A 19021-nucleotide genomic window follows, 5' to 3' on the forward strand; every position below is an offset into this window, starting at 1 on the left:
GTCTATAATGTTTTTATGGTTTGCTGAGTATTGTTGCGTAGTTATCCACACCTCCTTGTGATTTCTTTACATTCTGGGGTTTGAGTCCAACACTCTCCAATTTTACACCAAATGACCTGAACGACAAATTCCCAAGCTACATACTGGAGTCCCACAGATTCCTGACTCTGTTCTCCCTTTTCTTGTTTCCCCCCTCATTCGCTCTCTCTCTCCATGATTGTTTTATTAACTGTTGCCACAGGATAGAGAGGGTGAGGCCGATACCAACCCTCTCCACGCTGTTTTCCATTCAGAAGGAGAGAGAATGGAAATGGGTCGGCTGTCCTCCGCCTCCCACCCTCAGCTCCCTCCATCTTCACATCCTCTCGTGAATGAAGCCCGCAGACAGACTTGATCTTGCTCTCAGAGTCAATTAGTTTGCTTTCTCACCAGAAGGCCACTGTTGTTTTTCAACACCCTGCATCGGGGCACTCATTGTCAAGTTCTAATAACTTTCTTAAATGAAGCACACAGTAGAGTTAGATACTATCCGCAGGTGGACAATTAAATGGTATTCCATCGGGCCAATTGCCATTACTCCTTGTTTGGTTGCCTTTTGACATTTGCACTCATCGTAAATCTCCACCAGTCATTTGAAATACAACAGCTAAGCCAATTTAATGAGCATCGCTCACTGAAATCAATGATACTTTAAGGGTTCCATTGAAAGGATTCACTCGGTTTCAATGAGCAAAATTACCTAATTTACCAAGCTAATTATAGGAACGGCCTACTACTCTAGTTGTTTTTCATTTTGCCATATTTGCAATGAAAATGCATTGTAATCCGAGGTCACGGAATCAGTTGATCCATAGATTACTCTGGTTTATACTTAGAAAGGAACAATTCTAACTGTCATTAAACAAACAAACGTTAGCCTACATTTGCCGTTTGTACTTAATGTTCTTGAGATTGTATAGGCTGGCCTAAAGGTAGGTTGGAAGCCAGCTGGTAGGCTAGCAATTATAGTATTGTACCAGTAACTGAAAGATTGCTGATCGAATTCCTGACCGCAGAAGGTTTTGTTCTGACCTTCTGGAAGACAGTTAAACCTATGTAATTAAAATGTAAACGTAAGAGACTGAGGCAGAGGTTGAAAGGTTTGCACACAGAATGTCTTTAAAAGGTGTGTATCTTAAAAGAGGTGTTCAAATGTCATCCAGTTCTTTGTATACTTGCAATAACTACTACAGTATAATGAACACCTTCACTGTCTTATGACTGTAAATATATATGTATGCAAGTTTTGATGTGTCTAAAGCTTTCAGGTCCTCCCCCCCATTTTTGTTTCTTGACTAAACAGATTTGCACAGAAAAAGATTTGATGTTGGGCTAGTAATAGTCTATATGAACTGGTCTTTCGTTTGGTGGTCAGAAAGTCTTTGTAGTGTCAAATCGAAAGCATTCCAGTTACACAGTAATCTTACACTTTTTCAATCCTGTGGGCATTGCAAAATTCAAGAAACATTTCAGAAAACATTTCCTCCAAGAGCATCTTGAATATACAAGTAGTAGGATGTATTTTACACCAGCCCACCAAGTTTGGCCTTTCTATTTAAGAGCTAATTCGACAGCATTCTGCCATTTGGCATTACCATGGCAGGGTGTGGCAGTCATGCACAGTTCTACTCCCTGGCTTAAGCATCTCAAAGGAATTGGCTTATGAATTTTATTTTACTGAAGAATGTGCTGCAGAATCCCTGATAATGAACAGGCATAAACAGAATAGGGTTTCACCTGCTTTGCTGCTTGAATCTCTAGGGTTTTAGTTTGTACCTCCTTTACAGAATAGACAGTATCAGTGACAGGAAATTCTCCATTCATTATAAATACAATTATTTTTTCTGATAACAACAAACTATTATTTGAGATGTGTTCCTGATAGGAGTTTATAAAAGGACACTGAATTAGCGATTGTACTGAAGTGTAGCCAATTAAAGACATTACGTTCTAATTCAATTTCTATATGACTCTGGAGTTCAGTCTAAAATCATGTAACTGGTGTGATTGAACGGAGAAAAAACAAACTCAAAGTTATCATCATTAATTTCTCAAATCATGATGAGAGCTTTGCCATTTCAATCTAAATTGTTTAGTTAATAAATGGAATCTGGCTGCTATGGTAACGGTGGACTGATCTATGGAAAGCATCTCTCTGAAAACCATTTCAATCCATGGATGGGTTTTATTAGTGTATGACTAAGGCTTTTCTATTATGAGATACAGGGATAGTGAAAGATAGAGATGTGAAAATAATGTAAATGAATACCAAGTCTTTTCCGGTCTATCATGGTTTCTTTTATGTACAGCCATTATATAATTAATGAATGAGAAATAACATTCTTTCTCCATGAATTCCCCAGTCATTGAGTTTGGGGTCAGTATTTATATGAAAGAAAAAGTATTCCACTCATTGTGAACTACGTTTTCTGAGTTCCGCGCATTTCTTGTCTCTTAGGAACATCCTAGATCAATCTGAACATTTTCATTGGACCTCTCTATGGTATGGTATCTCTGGTATCTTCAGCAAGCATTTAAGAAATGTGTAGAGACTGGCATAATCATGGAGTAAGACCAATTGCAGACTAAAGAAAAGTAGCTGACATTAAAGTTTATTAGCTCTTGACATAAAAAAAAAAAGTTTGAGTAAAAACTACGGTTCCCTCCAAAACCACTTCCTGTATCCCAGCAGCCTACTGGGTTTGTCAAGATGTTCAGAAGACTCGCCAGAGACTCGTCTATTAGATACACCGTTAATAGGAGACACTAAAAAAAACACAGAACAACACAGAAATAACTGCTTTCGCTTGGCCGTTTGCCCTTTATTCTCCTCTCCTGTCTGTTTATCCCTCTCCAATTCCCCTCTCTGTCACCAAGCTGCCTGGAGGCTTGTCATTACTGTGTCGGCTGACAAAACTCCCGAAGATGTATATTTACAGTAGAGAGAGGCCAGACAGGAGTGGGTCGTCGGTGAAACGCAATGGCAGGGGAGGGAGGGAGGAGGGCAACCTTTACAAGCCGGTAAACCAAATGGATTTTTAGCTTGACAGAGGGTGCCTAAGGACTCCTTGTATCAGACAGACAAACAAACCACCCCATTAAATCCCTGCCACTTTGGTAGTTGTGGGCAAAGAAAGAAAAAAGGATTATCCTGTGCCAACTGTAGAATTAAGGCCGTTTTTTTTGGCAGGTCTCAGGTTTAAATTGTTGTTGTTAATTTTCTCAGTAAGTGCTTCATCTCTGTGTTAGGTGTCATATGTATGACATGACCTACGGTTATTTCCACGGCACTAAAATGTGACATGTATTATTTTTCTGTCAGCCCTACATGTCACAGACAACTTTTTGTCTTATAGGGTGGAGTACCGTACTTCTAGACTCTGATACACAAATTGATAAATAGCTTATAACAGGTTGTGGGAAGGTGAAGCATCTGTGCCATTATGTGTATTTACACTTCACATCCAACCAGGAAGTCAATCAGATTGGTGATCGATTGGTGATGACACCCCTACCCATTACATGGCCACAAGTGCCAGCCGCAGTGCCATTCTTGGGTTGAACCTAAACAATGGTCGACAGACTGACAAATGGGATTCCCACTTTAAATGTATTTAACATAGCAAAAACTGGAACAATTCAAAATGTGCCTTCCATTTTAGAAATCCTAGATCTCTTGGCTGCCTTTGACATGTTGAACCATCAGATCCCCTCTCAGTTCTGGGCATGTCAGGCTCAGCACACTTGGATTGCATCCTACTTGGCAGGCTGCTCTTACAAGGGGATGTGAATTATGCCCTGCCTGCCCTGCTCTCACATACTACTGGTGTTCTCCAAGGATCGGTTCAATGCCCTCCTCCGTTCTCTATATACCAAGTCAATTGTCTCTGTTATGTCCTCACATGGTCTCCAATAATTGCATTGCGGAGCTGCTCTTTCTCTGTGGGAAGGCATAGTATGAGCCCAGGGAACCTGAACTTTCAATGGCTTTTGTAAGTCACTGTCTTGTCAGAATTATATTGAATTATTTTTATGCCAAATATATGTGCAGGAATTTTGTTTTTAAAATTCTAAATATTCTGTATGCCCCATTGCAAAATGTGTAGAATTGTAGAAAATGTACTTTTCACTGACATTAGGAAAGGAACAGTTTTGTCATGACTTTCAGAAAACTGTTATAAAAATGTAAAAGTATGTCATATACCCTTCCTCCCAAGGAAACTACTTTTTGATGATTGCCAAGGAATAACATTTAATTTAAACAACATAAAACATGTCAGGGCTAATTCAGGGTATTTTGTCCTCATTCCAGGGAATAATGCAAAGCCAGCAGGGCCCAAATCTTCACTCATTTCATGAGTGCAGACGAAAAAGGGTCGATCTGTACCAGCAAGTACTGTATACAGGGAGGTTCACATTGACATCTGTCACCTTTACCCCAGCGTACAGCTGGTGGATGGCTTTCAGTTTAACAATGAAACAGGCCGGCAAAAAGCAGGCAAGCAGGAAAAAAGAGGTCAAAGGATAAAATGGCAATGAATGAATGACAGCCTAGCATGGTCTTTCATTTCCTTGCAGTAGGCCACTGTGAGCTGACATTGTCAGGTTTTGGGGAGATTTTGGTCCCTTTCTCAGGACACGGGGCATAATCTTGTGCCTTCTCAGTGAGGCCATTGTCCAGAAAGCAAGCAGGGAAAATTGAACTCTTTAGCAAATGGTGTACAGAGTGTCGGGAACAGGTGAACTCTAATCCAGAACCTCACCCCAAACGGGTTTTTGCTGTACTGTATGGTTTATGAGCTATGGGGAAAAAAAGTTGTATATAAAAATATCTATTCCTCAGATTTACTCATTGTTCAGCGAGCCATTGTGCTAGTGCTTCAAAAGGCTTTGCAATGTTTAGAAGGTGCATCTGCTCCTCGCAATGTAGAACCAAACCAACAAAATAATGCAGGTTTGGAAATACCTTTGGGATCCCAAAACAAATATACACTGCAGAGAACTGAAACCACAAAAAACCACCCTTGAAAGCCTTGCTAGGCAAATACAAACTGTATCTCTTCCACTTTAGCCAACATTACAAGGGCCACATCATGGAAAAAAGGAGAATAATTAAAGGAAAGGGTTGATATGAAGGTCCAGAGCCTTGGAAGATAGCATTTGGCAAGGTGGAACAGCAGGTGACTGAGAGACTGTTTGTTTTGGAGACAAAGCTATTTTCCACACTCGTCTGTCACGTCGCCAGCAACCAATACCACTGATTCTCACTTTGCGCTTCCCCACCACGGCATCCAGGCCACAGATGGCCCCTCGGGGGTCCACTTAACCATCAACCAAGGATACGTTAGAGTGGGAGAGGAAGGAGAGGAAGAGGAGGGGCAGAGTGTCCCCTTTTGGTTGTTTGCCATAATAGTTTATGAGTCTCCTGGCTAATTACTGCAGCATATGCGCCTCACCTGAGAGAGCCCCACAGGCGGGCTTCCAGCCATGGAGTGGCAGACTCACAGGCACTATGCACAGCAAATCGTTAACAAAACGCACATTACACAAAATCCACACACAGGTTCTGTCCTCAGTGAGAGAAATAAACATACTGGGGAGAAAGAATAGAACAAGGCATGTCTTGTGACAAATCCCTGAGGTGACACAGAATGTTAAGCTCCTGTCATTAAATGACTAAGTACGATTTTTTCAATGCATCAAAATGAGACGAACACTGGTCAGCGTTTTAAATTGTTAGAGATATGTCTTTGCTTCACCTGCCGCAGTTCCGTCAGGCAGCAAGGTGGACATGATCACATCTGCATTTTCCCGCTCTGTCATTGCTCAACCTGCAGCTCCCTGGGCCTGGTATAATGATCCCCTCCTCTCGCAGTTTGCCTGGACAAGCACATTGGCAGGTGTGTCCTTTCCATCGTGCTAACCTCTCCATATAGTTATTATCATTATCATTCCTCATCTACCTTAAAATCCCATTCTTGTGAGATGGTTAAGGCCTGGGAGGTGGCAACCTTATTTGATGGAAAGGGGCCAGTGGGAGGGTCTTTCATGTAAGGCAAATTGGCCAGATGCTTATGTTACGTCAACCGATTCCAAATGCTAACTTTGAACATCTATCTAGTCAACATCATTGAAATTGGTCCAACATAGATCAAAAATGTACCGCATGATCAGTTAGTTGTTGACATTTGGTATTTGCCAATCGTATAAAAAGAACAGAAATAGCTGAACCTATGATAACGTGTCAAATCTGTACTGATGGTGGCGCTATGGGGCCAAAACGTGAACCCTGGCATAGGTGCTCGCAGCTGTATATTTTCTGTGTGTGCCTTCAACATCGCTGGGTGCAATCAAGCTCCCATATGGAAAATGGGCTACTATGGAATGGAGAGCAACAACGGCACTGCAGTCATCTTCATCTGTATGCAGGGAGAAATCAGTCACCATATCTGCACTGTCAATCTCTGATATGGAGCGCTCATTAGAGATATGAGAACAGGGCTGGTCCCCTTTCTCTCTTCTCGCACAACTGGGCTAAGCTAGGCCATTTACTGGGGAAAAACTGGATGAAACACCCACTCATCAAGTAATCTCTTTGCTATCTTTTCTTTTTTGGATGAGTCTCTCATTTTGACCCAACATTCAAATGGGAGGTTTGTGCTTATGCCACAAGAGAGGATGAGGCAAGAAGTACTGGTAGTTAGCTAGCACTGGCAATGTATCCATGTATAGCAGCCACACATTGGCAGAGGCTCAGCTCATGTCAAACAGAGGCTTATGTCAAACAGAGGCTCATGTCAAACATGACTTTGCAGGCCAGGGGTTAGGGAGAGAGATATGTAAATAAATTGTTGCTTAATGTTCCCAAACCGCAATTCAGAATTTGACAAAGTTCACTAAGCAGTTGTCTAGGTGTCACTGACTTACAGATATTACAGAAATATTATTTATATTAATTCTGACTAGCAGTTAAACAAGCACAGAGGTCTAAGCTTCACATTCACTAAGGATGACCAGGACCAGGTATTTATTGGCCTTGAGGTAATTCAAGCATAAAAAATCAGGTAAGACAACATCCCAAAAATTGGAATGCATGTCATAGACAACCACAACCGCCTGCTAAAAAGCGGTCCTTTATATTCAGTAGCATCACAGGACTTTCCATTCAGGTAAATTTGCCAATGGCACCCCAGGCCAGAGCAAAATGAAAGCTACAATACTGGCCTAAATGAAAAAAAAAAGACTTGACAGGAAGTCTAATAACTGCATATTATTTTAGTTGCAGGAAAGTAACATAAAAGTAATCTAGACAGTTTTATCCAGAGCACTGCAATAGTGAGTTCATACATTTTCGTACGTTTTAGTAAAAGCCCTTTCTGGGAATCCAACCCACAATGCTGGCGTTCCAAGTGCCATGCTCCACCAAGTGGACTACAAGGGACTGTCACTGGAGCTCTTAGCCTGCACTGGTTTCAAACAGATATTACCAATTCATAATAAAAAATTTATTGTAGGACCTAAATATCATATTTAATTGCTGTAATAGCCTAGAGGACTCCCCCCGCCAAAAAATACAAAATACAAATACATATGCATTAATAACATTGGGCCTTGGCAATAAAATTATAGATTCCATTCTAAAATATGTCAAAATAATCTGGCCATTTTTCCACTGCATTAAATGGAAGATGATCCAGGAAAAAACACGCTAAAGTCTGATCGAAACATACGTTTTGGCTTCTTCATAAAACATTTTTTGCAATCATGCTACTTAAGGTACATCAAACAATTGGCCTAGCCACACTAGCCAAATGTTTTCCCAAGGCCAGAGTGAAATATGTTAAAAGCGTTGGCTTTGGCCGCACCAAACAAAGGGATGAAATGACAGAATTAAGTAAAGTGTCCTCAATCATCCTCTTTGGAAATAAACAGAGAGAACGAGGCCATGAATTCATCGGCACAGAGAAAGGCATGGTGATAGAAAGGTAGAGACAGAGACAGGAAGAAAGAGGCAGAGAAAGAATGAGGGATGGGTAGTGGACTGAGGGTGATAGTGAGAAACACACAAGGTGCAGCACACTATTATCTTAAAATGATCGCTAATGATAAATCATATTGAAAAAAGTCAGGACAGGCCACCAGCATCGGGTGACACAAAGTACACTTCAGGTAAGGAAAACACCATTAATACCACAAGTGCCAGTGTGTGGAGATAGAAGCACCGTCTGACAGCGAGGCTGACATGCTGATACGGGTTTGATCTATTTGACCTGGAGAGCAATGTGTCTCTTGGCCCTGTACTGTAATTCATATTCCTGGGACAAACCCACTTTTTTTATTTATTTTTACAGCTCCACACCGTAAAGGAGTAGAATCAACACAGAATTGTAATATTATTCTCCAAAGCAAATGAATAGAGTGTCAGATAAAGTGAAGCACCCTTAAAATGAGCGAGATACAATAAGGTAGCATGAATACAAAAATGGCACTAACTTGGATTATAATGCATCAGTAACTCTCCGCTGACTTCCTTGTTCACTGCTAGTTTCTACAACAAACGTTAAGGGATTCTAATACTGCATAAGCCTTTGCAAACTATTAAAAAGAAAACAGCTTTCATGTTCGATAAAACTGGGAGTGAATGGTTGGAGCACAAAAATGTAGCTATAAAAGTGAAAGAATTTACATAAACATGGTCCATTTCAGCTAATGACTTCACAAAAAAAAACATGCTTCAGTGTCATTGTCTTCATTTAGACATATTTCAAACAATCTACAGTCAGTTTATAACTTAATTACCTGACCACTGGTCATGTTTTCAATGCTAATCTTGGAGAAATCCAGCAACATGCAAGTGCCATGCATTTGTTAATTTCCAAACACATCCAAATGCAAACTTACATCGTTTTCACTTTGTATTGTTGAACCTAGGTTCATTGTAGTATCTGCAGATTGTATCTAGAGTGGTCTCCACTTATTTCTGTAACAGCTTGTTGCTAGGCTACCACCAAGGGTAAAATAGACTGTTATCAAAGAGGAGAAACATCTCCCAAACAGTGAAAGCGCTACAAAACAACAATAACAAAAAACAACAAAGGATAGAGAACAAATTTGTAACACTTCTGCCACAGTCCCAAAACCCTCTTCCTTTTTCATAAACAGCTTTAAATGCATGCTTATGTAAAATTGTACCTGCATGCATATCTGTTCTGTGGGTTTCACTCAAGACTAGTTCCTTCAAACAAATGTCCTAATTAAAATTGGGAAACTGCACTAGCTTATTCTGGGGCTTACAGCAATGCTAGGTGATAGATCATAGGCAGGACAGACATTACAAGGTTAATATTGCACTTGTGACATTGTATTTAGCAGTGAACTGAAAGAAAGCACACTTTTAGACTGGAAACATGTATAGAAACTACAGTATGTAGTTAAGCGTCAGTGCCTAACAAAAGACAAGCAACCAGATGTGGAAGCATTTGCTGTGTTATGTTAGTTGTTTATTATACAGCTCCGGAAAAATTATGAGACCACTCCATCTTTTTCTTTCAATTCCAAAAAAGTTGAAAAGGAAGATTTTGAGTGAGGAACAGAAGAGTTAAAATTAAGAGACCACTGTAAATTGAACGCTTCTGTTCTTCACTCAAAACTATCCTTTTAAAAAGAAAATGAAAAGAAAGAAAAAAGTGCAGTGGTCTCTTAATTTTTTCCAGAGATGTAGTTTTAGCAGCATCAGCCCCATAATACTGGGATTGATGTAGCTATTAACATATTAACTATATCTTTTCTGATCCTTTAGATTTTTGATTCTTTTAGATCTTCACAAATGTTTAGGAGCTAGCTGATGTTTTGGGTTTGAGCAGTAGACATACACACATACCAAAACAGGCAGAGATAGACAACACCAAAAAACTGAAGCCATACCAAGTCATCATTTCATTTACACTCTGCATTCATTAAGGAAGAATAGTCAAATGAGAACATTAGCCTGGTAATCAGGCGCCATGCTGAGATGGGGCATGCGGTGGCAGTTAGAAGAAAAACATAGTGGACTAGAGCACAGCATCCATATTAGAAACATTATCCCTCCTCCCCAGGAACTCTGTCCTTCCTCCTCCTCAGACATCACTCCTCCTTTAGTCAAACAAACAGAGTTTCTGGAGAGGAAAGAGAATGATCCCATGGATGTACTCGAGTACTTATATGCTCCTGCAACATGGGTTCTATTCCGGACCACTGCTGTTCAGACACTCACTTCTCACATCGCCCCCCCCCCCCACCCCCCACCCCACCCCACCCCAAAATAGACATTTAAAGAAAATTTGAAAATTAAGGACAAAAGAGATACCAACCGTGAGCTGCAGGTTCGGTACTAGGCGTGTTGTCTGAGCACATGAGGATGGAGAACAGGAGTGGAAGAGTAGTGGCGGTGGTGGTGGTGGTGGTGGTGGAGTAAAGCAACAGGAGGAACGTGGCATGCAAAACAAGGAGAAATGGGGGAAGGAGGAGAAAACAAATGGAACCCATAAGCAAGCTTTCAGAGACCAGTACATGACAAAGACCAAGACAAGAGGCTTGAGGGAAATCAAAGAGAACCAAGGCAGTGCAAAGATAAAACAACACACACACACACACACAGACCGGACGTCAAACTGTTAGGGTAGAGCCATCGACGCTTATGGGAGGACGGCAGCAATCGTGCTGGTGCAGAGTGCTCGCATGGTGCACCGACAACTCATCAATAAAATCCCATACACATGCATGCAGGCACACACACTATGTCACACACACACACCTCCATTATGTTGAAGGCCAATATGGGCATGTGTGACTGTGGGGGCTTAAAGAAAGCATTTTACAGTTCCATTGTGGCTGTACATATTATGATCAATATGACATTACAATTCTAAACAAAATGAAAACAGCTGAAACAAGATTAGTCAAATGCAATAACGTGAACCTTGCTGTGACGAAGTGCAACAGCGCAGTGCATGAAAATTACCCATAGGTCCTTTGAGTTCTGAAACCTTTTTGAGAGGAAATAATCGACTATTTCAAAATCGATTGAAACACACTACATTAAATGGACTAAAATATGTGGACACCCTTATTATTGAGTTCTGGTGTTTCAGCCATACCCATTGCTCAAAGGTGCATAAAATCCAGCACACAACCATGAAATCTCCATAGACAAACGTTGGCAGTGCAGTACAATGGGTTGTATTCAAGAGCTCAGTGACTTTCAATGTGGGACTGTCATAGGATGCCAACTTTGCCAGTTTGTGAAATTTCTGTCATACTAGATCTGCCCTGGTCAACTGTAAGTGCTATAATTGTGAAGTGGAAGCATCTAGGAGCAACAACAGCCCAGCCAAGTAGTGGTACACCATGCAAACTCACACAGTGGGGCTGCAGAGTGCTGAAGCTGCTGAGTGCTAAAAATCCAACCTGGTTTCTGAAGGATAACGCAGATAACACATTTTAGCCAGGGGATTTCGTAAGATATATTACGTTTAGTAAAATAACATTAGAGTCGGAATGGAGAAAAAAAACTACTGAAAACCGTGTTTCAAACTGGAGACCTTCCACATCCCAGACAGGTGCGGTACCCACTGCTCCAGTGAGGAACCTATAACCAGCAAAAGCGATTGTTGTTGTCACAACATAAATATGTTTGAAGTGATTTTCTTTGTAATACTAACCCAAACCATAACCCTAACCTTAACCCCAGTGCTGTGATACATAACCTTAACCCAAACCCGAACCTGAACCCCAGTGCTGTGATATCTAACCTTAACCCTAACCTTAATCTAACCTTAAGCCTAACCCATTGCTGTGATGCCTAACGTTAACCTAACTTTAACAATAAAATGCATTTATAACATATTCTAGCGACCTTGCTGTTGCTGTTACTCATCCTAAATATACGTATCCAGTGTGGGGCAATGGGTAAGGTGACTGCCTTCTCATCCAAATGTCGCCGGTTTGAAAAACAGGTCAAACATTTAGTTAAAAAAGCGTCATTAGTTATACGTTTTCATAGCGTTCGTAAATATCATACGTTTGTCTGGCATTCGTATGTTATTTTACATTGTAATAGCGCTCGTAACATTTGATAAGTTGCAATAGCATTCGTAAGATATGTTAAGTTTTAATAATTTCGTTATGTATCATACGTTTTAGTGGCACATTGTAATGTAACCCAACGTAATGTCACATATCATACAAAATCCGGTGCCATGGATTTTCGTAAAATAGTCTACGTAGTGTCCTGAGACCACATTGAAAAATTTGCTATCACCTGTTGCATCACTCACCACAGAGGTCCAAACTGCCTCCGGGAACAATATCAGCACAAGAACAGTGTGTCGAGAGCTTCACAAAATGGATTTCCATGGCCAAGCATCAACATGCGCAATGCCAAGCGTCAGCTGGAGTGGTGTTAAACATGCTGCCACTGTACTCTGGAGCAATGGAAACGTGTTCTTTGGAGTGATGAATCACGCTTCACTGGCAGTCTGATAGATAAATCCTGGTGTGGCGAATGCCAGCAGAACGCTACCTACCAGAATGCATAGAGCCTACTGTAAAGTTTAGTGGAGGAGGGATAATGGTCTGGGGCTGTTTCAGGGTATGGGCTAGGGCCCAAAGTTTCAGTGAAAGGTCATCTTATTGCTACAGGATACAAAGAGATTTTCATGAAAAAATAACACTAAGTTACATTTGGTTTGCACAAAATCTGCAGATTAAGATTCAATATGCTGTTTAATTTGTCATTTGTCATTAAACTATAAATATTTTGATACAAATCAATATCAAATCTGTGTGTTGTTTTAAATATTGACTCAAATGAGTATAATGAAAGAAAGAGTTGGAGCTGGATGCATTTTTAGAAGTATTTCTAACTTTCAATGCTGACCTTCTGTTCCCCTTTTTTTCTACAGCAGACATGAGAGGATGAGTGGAGGTAGGTTTTCCTTCACCTTCCATAGCCCCGTCTTGGCTCAATACTCTGTGTAAGGGAAAGCAGGCATCTCTGTTTTCACAGACCAAACCGCCAGGGACAAATGTTAAAGCCTTGCCTCCCTGTCTAGGGACAGCAAGCCCAGATCGAGCTCTCAACTAGGTCCTGCTTTTTCTATGATCCTCCAGAAGAAACACATTGTTTTCTGTTTTAAGTATTGTCACAGGGCTCAAGTTAGGATGATAATTCATTAGTATAATTGCTTGAAGAAATCCTCGTCAAAGCCACTGTTTCATCATTTCACCTCACTTTTCAAAATTAATTCTGACCTCATGAAAATAGGAACAGGGACCATTTCGACGGTCTCTTTTTATTAACACTTATATGCAGCAGCAGGAACTCCTACATGGACTGCTTCTAGCACTTCTTCTATTGGACTGATTGTAGGGCATATCACCTATGGTACGCTTGAAAGTAGAAGTTATCAAAGAGGAGCAGCCTGTGTGTCCTCAGGAAGGAGAGAACGGAAAGATGGTATGGTTCAAGGACAGGGTCTTGAAACGAGCATGAAGGGAAAAGAGGAATCAAATGACTGCACAGCCCAATAATTTTTTTGTGCCTACTTGCTCGTACTACATTTTAAAATGTAATACATCACAGGCTCTGTTTGAGGTCCAGTAAAATGTCTTCAGGAGGGACAAGGTGTAGCAGTCCTTCTGAAACAGCTGGAGGGTCTGCTCAAGGTGTTCTGCTATGGCTGTGCCCTGGTTAGTTAGGGCAATACATTATACGGCAGTAATATATCGATGTTCATTCAAAACAAACAATACAATAAAGCACCTGTCTCCCTCAGTTATTACTTGGCTTTGATTACTGAGCAGGGCCGGTCAATATATCTGTGGCTGGTGGGGTTTTTGGGTTTGAGACTTCAGGCAGTTATTGTATTAAAAGAATATGCAATCAAATAAAATAGGTACTTAACTTTGGACATTATAATATGTATAAAAAGTGTAAAACCCATTATGTACACAAACAGCCTCAAGAAATGCTGTAAAGATATACGCATTAACATCATAGTTATTAGTTGATTTCAAAATGAAAACAAAGGAAATGTTTCAATGTCCTAGTAATTATGAAGTGCACTGTTTAAGAATGCCTCTTCTGGGTCAACAACAGTATTACAAAAAGCAGAAGAAAAGAGAACATAAAGTCAGGAAATGTAGTAATTAGGTTAAGAAATAATGCTTTTTAAATGAAACAAAGAGTCCTTCAATCTTTTCTTTTAGTCAAATTTGCAGAAATTACAGCCTTGCAAACCTTTGGCAATATAGTTGTTAATTGGTTGAGATTTCACCCCATTCTTCCTGAAGCACCTCCCACAAGTTGGATTGACTTAAACACTTCTTACAGCTCAGTAGGGTTGAGATCAGGTGACTGTACAGGACACTACATTATAGACAGAATACCAGCTGCTTTTTCCCTAAATAGTTCTTGCATAGTTTGGAGCTGTGCTTTAAGTCACTGTCCTGTTTTAGGACAGTGATTCCAACCTTCCACAGGGAATGGCTGGTGTTGCAAAAAAGAGTGATAACCTTCCTTCCTCAAGATGCCTTTTACCCTGTACAAATCTCCCACTTCACCACCACCAAAGCACACCAAGACCATTACATTGTCTCCACCATGCTTGACAGATGGTGTCAAGCACTCCTCCAGCATTATTCATTTGGTCTACATCTCACCAATGTTCTTCTTTGTGATCCAAACCCCTCAAACTTATCTGTCCATAACTCTTCTTTTTCAATCTTCCTCTGTCCTGTGTCTGTGTTCTTTTGCCCATCTTAATCTTTTCTTTTTATTGGCCAGTCTGTTTTGCAACTGTGCCTAGAAAGCCAGAATCCCATAGTCGCCTCTTCATTGTTTCCATTTGAGGACCTGTGAGGTGTATTTTTCGGAAACTAGACACTCCAATGTAATTGTGGTCTTGCTCAGTTGTGTACCGGGGCCTCCCACTCCTCTTTCTATTCTAGTTAGAGACAGTTTGCACTGTTCAGTGAAGGGAGTAGCACACAGCGTTATAAGAGATCTTCAGTTCCTTGGCAATATCTCGCAAGGAATAGCCTTCATTTCTCAGAACAAGAATACACATTCAGATGGTAGAGTCAGAATTTGGCGTAAACAGAATGAGAACATGGATCCATCATGCCTTTGTTACCACTGTGCAGGCTGGTGGTGGTGGTGTAATGGTGTGGAGGATGTTTTCTTGGCACACTTTAGGCCCCTTAGTGCCAATTGGGCATCGTTTAAATGCCACGGCCTACCTGAGCATTGTTTCTGACCATGTCCATCCATCCCTATGACCACCATGTACCCATCCTCTGATGGCTACTTCCAGCAGGATAATGCACCATGTCACAAAGCTCGAATCATTTCAAATTGGTTTCTTGAACATGACAATGAGTTCACTGTACTGAAATGGCCCCCACAGTCACCAGATCTCAACCCAATAGAGCATCTTTGGGATGTGGTGGAACGGGAGCTTCGTGCCCTGGATGTGCATCCCACAATTCAACAAGGTGCTTTCAGCACCTTGTTGAATCAATGCCACGTAGAATTAAGGCAGTTCTGAAGGCGAAAGGGGGTCAAACACAGTATTAGTATGGTGTTCCTAATAATCCTTTAGGTGAGTGTATACTGTTTATATACTGTTTATAAAGTAAATGCATATACACTGCAAGACCATGTTTCTTTTCGCAACTGCAACAACTTAGTTAATCACATCCGCACACAGAGCTTTTGCCAGACCACTGATCTCAAAGGTGTATCAACTCACTGAAAATGTTATTTACTTGGTAACGAAGGGTATGTTTAAACTGATTCCGATATGAGAGCTAAGACTTCAGATTCCCCTTCACTTTCACTGGAAAAAAAGACAAATAAGCTACTCAACATGCAGCAGACAAAGAAAGATTCTCAATAATGGAAGGATGTGTACATACCTGTACTGTATGTCTATCCAATGTTACGCTAAAAACATTTCTGTTAAATCCTAAATTCAGTTTGGTGCCTTAACTTTTGGTAGCAAGTTGAGGGGTGTGTGGGAGAGTGTGTGAGAGGTGTGTGTGCATGTGTGAAGTTATATGAAAACTGAACAATGTTTGTTGGTATTTTCCATTTACTGCAACAATGACATTCAGATAATTCTGATTTTATTCCTGCTAAATCACAGGTTGGCCTTTGGATATACTCTGTAGAACAGCGTGAAGTGAAATTCCAGGTGTTATAGTAAATGAGCATCAGATTTTTGTGTATTTTATTGTACAGCACTATTGAATCATACCATATTGCAGAAACATTAGGGGAAAGCCAGTACATGGAATTGATGCCCAGTGTATCGATACTGTATCGCATTGCTGTCATGTCTAAGGTTTACACTCAAAAGTTTGGACACACTTAAATATTCACTTACCCATCCACTTGAATGGGTCTCTATAAAACCTAGCACACCTGGATTTTGCCATTTTAGTCAAATTGCACAGGGATCTCCTGCATGCAGCTATCTTTAGGTTAGTCCACAGATGTTCTATAGGATTGAGGTCTAGGCTCTGACTTGGCCATTCCGGGGTATTAAACTGGTTGATTTGGATCTGCTTTGAAATGTTGTGTTGAAAACTTTAGCTTTCTCATGGAAGGCACCAGGGTTCACAACAAAATATATTGATATTTGGAGCTATACAGTGTCCCCTCTATTCTAACCAGAACTCCTGTCTCTGCTGAAGAGAAGCAGCCCCATAGCATTATGCTGCTACCACCATGTTTGACAGTAGGCAGTGTACTTTGGTTATTGAGCCATCCTGTCTTTTGGAATTAAGGCCAGAAAGTTCTACCATTGCCTCATCAGACCATAAGACATTTTCCCACATGGTTTTCTTGCAAAATGTATACAGGCTTGCATTTTCTTTTGTGTAAGGAATAACTTCTGTCTTGCCCCCCTACCCACTAGCTCTGACTTATGGAGAATATTTGCAATAGTTGTAGTATGATGAGTGTGCCCAGTTCCTTCCAAGTACTCCTGCAACAAAGTTAGTTGTTGGTCTCAATGATTTTGTTTTGCCATGTCATTAAATTTGACCTTTGCTATGTCCTGGTGGTGTTGCTGTTGGTAAGATCTTACATAAGGTGAAAAAGGTTTGATTCAAACTTTACATAAACAAAAGCTGCATCTTCAAGAAGAGAGTGTACAGTGGGGAGAACAAGTATTTGATACACTGCCGATTTTGCAGGTTTTCCCCACTTACAAAGCATGTAGAGGTCTGTATTTTTTATCATAGGTACATGAAGGTACATAAAACAAAAATCCAGAAAATCACATTATATGATTTTTAAATAATTAATTAGCATTTTATTGCATGACATAAGTATTTGATACATCAGAAAAGCAGAACTTAATATTTGGTACAGAAACCTTTGTTTGCAATTACAGAGATCATATGTTTCCTGTAGTTCTTGACCAGGTTTGCACACACTGCAGCAGGGATTTTGGCCCACTCCTCCATACAGACCTATGTCATGCAATAAAATGCAAATTAATTTCTTAAAAATCATACAATGTGATTTTCTTGATTTTTGTTTTAGATTCTGTCACTTACAGTTGCAGAGTACCTATGAAAAAAATTACAGACTTCTACATGCTTTGTAAATGGGAAAACCTGCAAAATCGGCAGTGTATCAAATACTTGTTCTCCCCACTGAATATACTTTTGATATCCACTGTAGGCAATTAAACCTGCTAACCAGCCTGTTTTGTCTGCCATCTCTTTGCATCCATCAAGAAATGCAATCATAGCCTCCAAGAACAATATATCTTTAAATGAACATGTAATGGATGCCTTTCCATGTTCGCACAATGGTAAACCTAATACATTTTACAGGATGCACTCTTTGAGCAGTGTATCACATGACTGCAGTTGTTTTCACTTGTGGTAATGCAATTTACCTTTAGTGAATTAGCGTATCCTCTGGATGCGAGCCATCCTCCTTTGTTCCAGAATCTATCATGCCACTGGATAGATTCAAGACAAGGAGAGAAATTGACAACTCTATCTCAGAAGTGCTTGTGCAGGCAAGGGGATTCATTAGTTCAATTCCATAATACGTTTACCATATGGTTATCATGGTCAAAGTAACCATCTGGTATTTCTGGCAAATACCACATGGGCTGGACGTTTTTAGTTGGGTGGACTAGTCAAAATTTACACATTTTATTTTTGTATTTCTAGTGCATTCAAGAAAGTATTCTTCCTTTAATTCTTCCACATTTTCTTAGCTTATAGCCTTAGTATACAATTGACTGTGTATTTTCCTCCTCATCAAACTGCACAATAAACCAACATAAACCTGTTTTCAGTTTTTACAAATTTACTTTGTTGAAAAACATTTAGCAGATATTACAGCCTCAAGTCATCTTGGGTGTGATTCTACAAACTTGGCACACATACATTTGTGGTGTTTCTCACATTCGGAGGCTTGGCTTCCATCTGGACAGTATCTTAAATGTTGGAGTGCGACAGAGATGATTTTGCTTCTGGAAGGTTCTCCCATCTCTACAACTGTGATCTGTCAGAGTTACCATCGGGATCTGTTTATATTTACTAATTACATTGTAAAATACTCAAAGAAACAGTTTTTTCTATGGTAAGGAAGAAAAGTGATTTAAGACATTTTGGAATAAAGATGTATTGTCACAAAATGTGGAGAAAGTGAGGGGTTCTAAGGTTGTCCAATAGTCTAATCCACTGCCTCTGCTGTAGATACTGTACACACCATTCAAAAGGGGTCACTTTCACTTTGGGGTCACTTAGAAATGTGCATGTTCTCAAAAGAAAATAAAATCAAATTTTGTCCATTAAAATAACATTAAAATGATCAGAAATTCAGCATAGATATTGTTAATGTTAGAAATTACTATTGTATGGAAGTGTATAATTAATGTAATTCAAATGCTAATGGAATACCACATTG

The 19021-nt window shown here is 40.1% G+C and overlaps 1 protein-coding gene across 7 annotated transcripts in view; it reads right to left on the reverse strand.

Moving 5' to 3' along the window:
• Positions 1-19021, reverse strand: part of cadm1a (cell adhesion molecule 1a) — a 403137-nt gene that overhangs the window by 24843 nt on the left and 359273 nt on the right. For 4 of the 7 annotated variants that reach the window (XM_020048544.3, XM_013134621.4, XM_013134622.3 and 1 more), the window contains one exon: positions 10392-10424. The exons of the other annotated variants lie outside the window; for them this stretch is intronic. In XM_020048544.3, the coding sequence (XP_019904103.1) occupies positions 10392-10424 (33 nt within the window). The remainder of the gene's footprint in view (positions 1-10391; positions 10425-19021) is intronic. 7 annotated transcript variants of the gene reach the window in all.

Source organism: Esox lucius, chromosome 7 (genome assembly GCF_011004845.1).
Source record: "Esox lucius isolate fEsoLuc1 chromosome 7, fEsoLuc1.pri, whole genome shotgun sequence".
Lineage (NCBI taxonomy): Eukaryota > Metazoa > Chordata > Actinopteri > Esociformes > Esocidae > Esox > Esox lucius.